Here is a 6,158-nt window from a genome sequence, read left to right as displayed (position 1 = left end):
AACACAAATCAATAATATTTACACCAGCACACACTCCTTTGTTCTTATTGATCCTACGAGGGTTGAGCTGCAAATGCGGTCGTGCCCAAGCTTTGATCCAAGCAAGGCTTTCCGTTTCAGATTTTGGAAATCTGTGAATTTTAGTTTCACAAATATGATCAGGATGCCTGACATCGCCTGTACAGATTCCCCACTGAGAGTGGAGAACCATTCTTTTTCGAGTCCTGACGCAAAAACTTTCTGCCGGTCTGCTAGTCCACAATGTACATTAGCATGTGTTTACTACTGTGGCTTGTGTTTGTGAGACGGTCAGGCGTGTGGTAGCTGCGCTGTGACGTAAAATGGGCATTAGCCAATGAAACGCGGCCCCTGTGGTAAGGTCCGTTGCTGGACCTGTTGTGGCTCAATATTGGTCCATATATAAGGCGCACCGGATTATAAGGCTCACTGTCGGCTTTTGAGGAAATTGAAGGTTTTTAGGTGCGCCTTATAGTGTGGAAAATACGGTATATCAGGGTTTTTGTACTAATGTATCCTTTTTTCAAAGTCTTGTAGTACTGACCCACTGCTGGAGTTCCTCTTCCCCAGGAAGTCACACCCATTCCTCTAAACATGGACACCAGAGTTGACCCTTGACCACAGGGCGGCGCGCAAACCTGTAAGAGAACAGAAACCTCAGTTACCATTGAAGCAAATCTGATTTTATGAAAAACATTTAATTGAGAAATTCGCCAACCTCTTCTCCTCGTGGAACAGCAGGGTCTCCTGCTGGGGCTGGAGGTGTTTCTAACATGTGCTTCTGTTCATGTTGTTGCTCCAGTCTAGGCAGGACTGCTCCTCGGCTGACCCCGACCCCGGGTTCAGCTGATGGGAGCAGAAGGCCTCTGGCTCGGCCGACTCCCACCTCGTCAGGCTGCACCAGCAGCCCTCTGCCTGGCGCAGTGGAGGGCGGCAGCACTCCTCGTCCTGCAGGGATATCACCAGGGGGCAAGAAACCCCTGGCTCGTCCTAACCCCAGCCCTTCTGCAGAAAGCAGCAGCCCTCTACTACGTCCTACAGCCATTTCCACAGGCTGGAGTCCTCGTCCGCGTCCCAGCATTTGGAAGCCTGCGTTGTCACTGAGGTCAGGGGGTTTCCTTGGATCCATCTATTTAACGGAAAAGATTTTGTGGTCAAGAAAGGTGAGAAATTATTTCAAACTAAATATGTCCCTTAGGAAAAAAAGGCTAAATCCAAATATGTCTCAATATAATGCATCAAAAGGGTTGGAATGGACAAATATTGGATTTAATGTTTACTGTGATAAAATTATTATTCAGGGTTTCCTTCAGTGTATTATAAGCCTGGCGGGCCACCAGGCTTAACCTTTGTCCCCACCAGGCTAATCATTGCTTTATTTAAGTTTTTTATCAGTTTTTATTTTTTAAGACTTTATAGTTGGTGTTCAGATATTAGTCTTCCAATCTTTCATAACACATGATTATCAAGTGATATTTTCAAATTTCCTGTCAACTTTAGCCCTTTTTTTTTTTTACTCAAAACATGGCGGGCCACTTGAATGACTGCCCGAGGGCCTAACCACCTGGCTTAGCGAGTCTTAGGGGGGAAACCTTGTTATTGTTAGTGTTAAAACAATGGAGAACCCTCAAACAATAAATTATATGTATATAAATTAAATAGCAACAAAATGTAAACTGTAAAGTTTTTTTTTGATTTTCCAACATGGAGGTCCCAAACACATGGCAACAGCATGTTATGTTTGCCTTGGCTAATACTGAGTAAGTAGATTTTATGCCAGATTCAGAATATTTTACAGCTTCTTACCAGCGCAACATGTTTCTATGACAGCCAATACTGTGGCCAGAGGTCAATTTTTACTCTGCAAAACGGGCTTTTCTTTTTTTTTTTTTTCCAAAAAGCATTTTATTTATACAACATTGATTTTTGTAAACCTTGTCTCAAATAAACAGTGGACTGCAACAATGACCTATGATGAATAAAATTATTTATATTTACCTCAAACAGTTCAAAGAACATTATATTTTCAGTGTGGATGCATGTAATAAACAGAATGAGTGACTGCCAGGTCAAATGCTGATTGTTGATGCCAGGTCAGAGCCAGACAGGGGAAATTTGGCAGATTTAGATCTCTGGCCAACTGATTGGTGCAAATATATTTAGTAGTGGTCTTGATAAAGTAATTCATGTGGCAAATATTTCATCAAAAAAAAAAAACAAAAAAAAACAAAAACACTTTCTCTACTTAATTGATTATACAGTGTGATGAACAGAATTTAACATTTTTAACAGTAATAATTTAACACTCATTAAGTTTTCTTTTTTCTCTATAATCTTATTTTAGTTTCCTTTATTTTCTAATTTCCCCCCAATATTCTGTATGAATTTAATATTTACTGTCACTTTTTTCATCATACATTTATTTTCTCTATTTCCTCAGCATTTTCTTTCTTTCCTGTTCACTCCATTCTCCATTTATTTACAGATTTCTTCTTTTTTTTCTCATGTTCTTTTTTGCCTCTCTTTTTGCGGTAAAGTGACAAAAGGGTAAGAGTATTGGATGGGAGCCTGGTGGGTCCACATTCAGAGTCAGCTTCTCTCCTACTGGTAATAATCAAGATCTAAGCTGTAAGTAAGGAACGTTCTCATTTTGTATTTCTTGGATGCAGTTGTCCTCATTAATTATTTTTATCAAGCCATTTATTGATTTCTCTTTTTATTACCAATTTTGGCAGGATCAGTCTTCCACAGGCATGTAGAAACTTCTAAAAACTGGCAAAATTATTACAGAAACAATTATTCCAGAAAGAGATGAAGATGACAGCAGGGAAAGTGAAGAAACGGAGTCAAATGGGGGCATTTGATGCCGCTTTCCCCTAAAAAAAAAATGGGGTCACGTGAGCAATTAAACTTGAGTCTGACAGTCGAGCTCATAAGTTATAACCCCACATCCCACGAATGGAAAGCCCCCGCAATGTAAACCACGCAAGGAGGGAAAACGGGGGAATATTATGAGGTCGCAAGTGGTACATGAATTACCGTGTGCTTACAGCAAAATTAATGCAAAACTTGCCAAACAGTAATGAACGCAAAACTATTTATTTCATTCGATGTGAAGGCTTACGTTCCTTCCTTGTTCCGCGAGCTTCCTGAGCGCATGGAGAACGGTAAACTCAGGAAATGGAGAGCGGTCTAAACGGGGCCACATATCAATTTGTTTTCTCATTTAAATTATAACATTTAATAGTTTATCTAAATTACTTTTGTGCGGCGAAACGGGAAAAATTAGATAAACCTTGATTCATATTTGACTGGTTTAACAAAAAAGAGCAATTTTTGCTACAATATCTGTTCTGAAACCCTTAATATTAATTAGCCAGACAGGAAGGCGCCGAATTGCTGAACTATTAAAAACCTTTACATTCAGATTTCACACATTATAGTCTTATTATCTAGTGAATGAGACAAATGTCGTATGGAACAAACTAGTTTTTTAAATCAGAAAAGTAAAACAAAATCCCCAAAACTGGGAATTTTCCACTTCGACAAAGAGAAAATTTACATCCGCTAGCTAACCTATCCACGTGTAAAAGAACAAGTCTAAACACGCCCTTAACCTCTTGAAATTACATGTGGACGAGATTCGGGCTACACTTTAAGCATTTCAACACACATAGATATTACAATTACTTTCAAAAACTTACAGTAATATGGGAAATCCGAGTAAGTGTATTTTCCGCTCCGTTTTACCAGGTGTTCAATTAGGCCCTGTTCAATCTGACAGACTCGATCGTCTCGCGTTCTGTTGGATCCGCCCACCTGATATCCTATTGGTTCACTCAAACATTTTACAGTAAGGCATTGGTTTACGCTATCTGTCAATCTAATTTTTTAATAAAGTCCTCTGTTGCCCCCTAGTGGACAACACCGGTGCAACCTGAAAAGAATTTGTTTTTGTGGGTTTGAGAACATGCAAAATGAGTTTTCTATCTACAACAGGGGTGAACAAAGTGCGGCCATTATAGGCCAGTGGAGTGATTTTGGGTGGCCCACCAACTGCAGTTCAAGAATGTTATAAATCTGGCCTGTCCAAACTATTTATTTTTAACAGGGTAAAATGTTTACCAACAATTATTTTTTTAAAAAATGTATAACACAAAGTATTTGTCTTTTTTATAACCAAGCTTTCATAAGTAGAACCACATGTATTTAGAGACTTTAACTGAAAAGCTGACTTTGCTACACCCAAATCAGCTTTTATTTAATTCATTCAACTTGGCAGAATATAACAAGTGTTTTTTAAAGAAAGTGACTCAAATCAACAGAATAAATCTGTACAATCAAAAACTGAACACTTGTTGCCTTCATTTTAATACACCAAATGTGCAAAATCATTTACATTCATAGACCTAAAATGAATAATATCTGTTTTCAACAACAAACAACAAAATCAGACAACTTTAATTGCTTGATTTTATTTTCCCCCTTTTTTTTCATTCTGCAAGCAGTTTTGACCTGTCAACTTTGACCCACCTGAAAAAAACATTTTGTGGACACCCCTGATTTACAATGTTCTCCAGCTGGTCCTAATAGAGAGATGTCAGTAATTCTACTTTTAGATTGTTTCATATATGTGCGTAACTTGAAAATAGTAAACCTCTGGAAAAGTTCCCTAATTGTAAATACATTAAAGAGAGTAAATTGTGAAACAGCCAGTCACATTATAGTTTTCCAAATCAAAAGTTATTTTTGAAAAATTCCAAAAGTCTTCAGCTGCTTGCAAGGAAAGGTGTTTCGCTTTAGTTGCTGAATCCTGGTCCTGTTTCTGAGCCTACAAGTGACCATTCACACAGTTCTACACTTGTTTATTATAATTATGGCAGCATTTTCATGCGAAAGAATTTGTTTAATATACACACATGCATACTTTTATTATTCATTTACTTCTGCACTGTTTATTCACAAATATACAAGCCGCAGTTTGGAAATAACTTTCATCTCTGGCACTTAGATTAATTAGATCCATTCAAACTCTGATTGAAAAACCTCTTGACAGCCACTAAAATACACACCATGATACTATTTTACCAACAATATATGAATATTTAACTTATTTGTATTTGACAGCTGTTGTAGTCAAACTGATTTTTAACATGGGATTGACTTTGGCATGTTTTTGTGACCAGTTCGGATAAGAACAGGTGCTGGAAATCTCTTTTTCTTCACTGACTTTGATACTGATACAGTTTTCAAGGATTACTCAGAATTTCACAAGTTGACTCTTATTTTTTCAGTTTGTGTATACACTCAAGCTCCTTAGTGTGATACTGTCAGTTTCTCTGCAAACAATTTGTGCTAAGTTAATTTTCAAGCGTTACCACTTCAGGAGGTGCTTTGATGTAGAGTTGATGTTGAGGCAAGCAGGGTTTGGGCTGCACAGTGGTGCAGTTGGTGGTACTGTTGCCTTGCAGTAGAAAATCTTGGTTTTGTATCCTGGCCTGTGGTTTTTCTGTGTGGAGGTTGCATGTTCTCCCTGTACACATCCAGGAAGGTTAATTGGTCTCTCTAAAAAGTTGTAGTTGTGAGTGTGTGTGTGTGTGTGAGCATGGTTGTTTATCCTGTCTGTCTCTGTACCCCGCCTCTCGTCCAATGACCGCTGGAGATAGGCACCAGGCCCCCTCTTGACCCTGCAAGGTTAACCGTGTTAGATAAAAGGGATGGATGGTTTAAAAAGACAGAGAATGAGACGACTCCTGTGGTCACCTACGTACAACACCTGAAAGAAAAACAATCTATGAACAGAAGAGGACTCTCTTTCTGTTGCTAGCCACTTCTAAAACAACTGTGTTTTTCTCTTCAGCTCCTCACTTACATTTCGTTGTCATGATGAAATTACCTGGTTGTACCCTAGCTTGTGGCCCGGTGCCTGAATGTGTCATTTTGTTAAGGTCATGTTCGGAAAGCCGCAATTTGCTGCCAAGAAAACAAGATAACCCATGTGTGTCTCACTCCTGGCCTATGGAGAGGCGATCCTCATTTATCTGCCTTTAGCCATAACCCACATTAATAGACGTTGAACCGCAACTCACTGACTGCTCACATTATGCTCATCTGTGTCAGATTGCCATGTCTAATGCTGC

At 38.9% G+C, this 6,158-nt stretch overlaps 1 protein-coding gene across 2 annotated transcripts in view; it reads right to left on the bottom strand.

The window, feature by feature from the left end:
- piwil2 (piwi-like RNA-mediated gene silencing 2) overlaps positions 1-3,833 on the bottom strand; it is a 25,597-nt gene extending 21,764 nt beyond the window's left edge. Inside the window, exons 1-3 of one of the 2 annotated variants that reach the window (XM_015027569.1) lie at positions 3,723-3,833; positions 737-1,147; positions 563-656 (exon numbers count right to left, since the gene is read on the bottom strand). In XM_015027569.1, coding sequence (XP_014883055.1) covers positions 563-656; positions 737-1,147 — 505 coding nt within the window. In that variant the 5' untranslated portion in view covers positions 3,723-3,833. The remainder of the gene's footprint in view (positions 1-562; positions 657-736; positions 1,148-3,722) is intronic. The other variant, XM_015027577.1, reaches the window with a different exon arrangement.
- Positions 3,834-6,158: the final 2,325 nt, after the last annotated feature.

The sequence above is a fragment of the Poecilia latipinna genome, unplaced genomic scaffold (genome assembly GCF_001443285.1).
Source record: "Poecilia latipinna isolate Pla-1442-1.1 unplaced genomic scaffold, P_latipinna-1.0 Scaffold8, whole genome shotgun sequence".
Lineage (NCBI taxonomy): Eukaryota > Metazoa > Chordata > Actinopteri > Cyprinodontiformes > Poeciliidae > Poecilia > Poecilia latipinna.
This window is presented reverse-complemented; position numbering and strand designations above follow the sequence as displayed.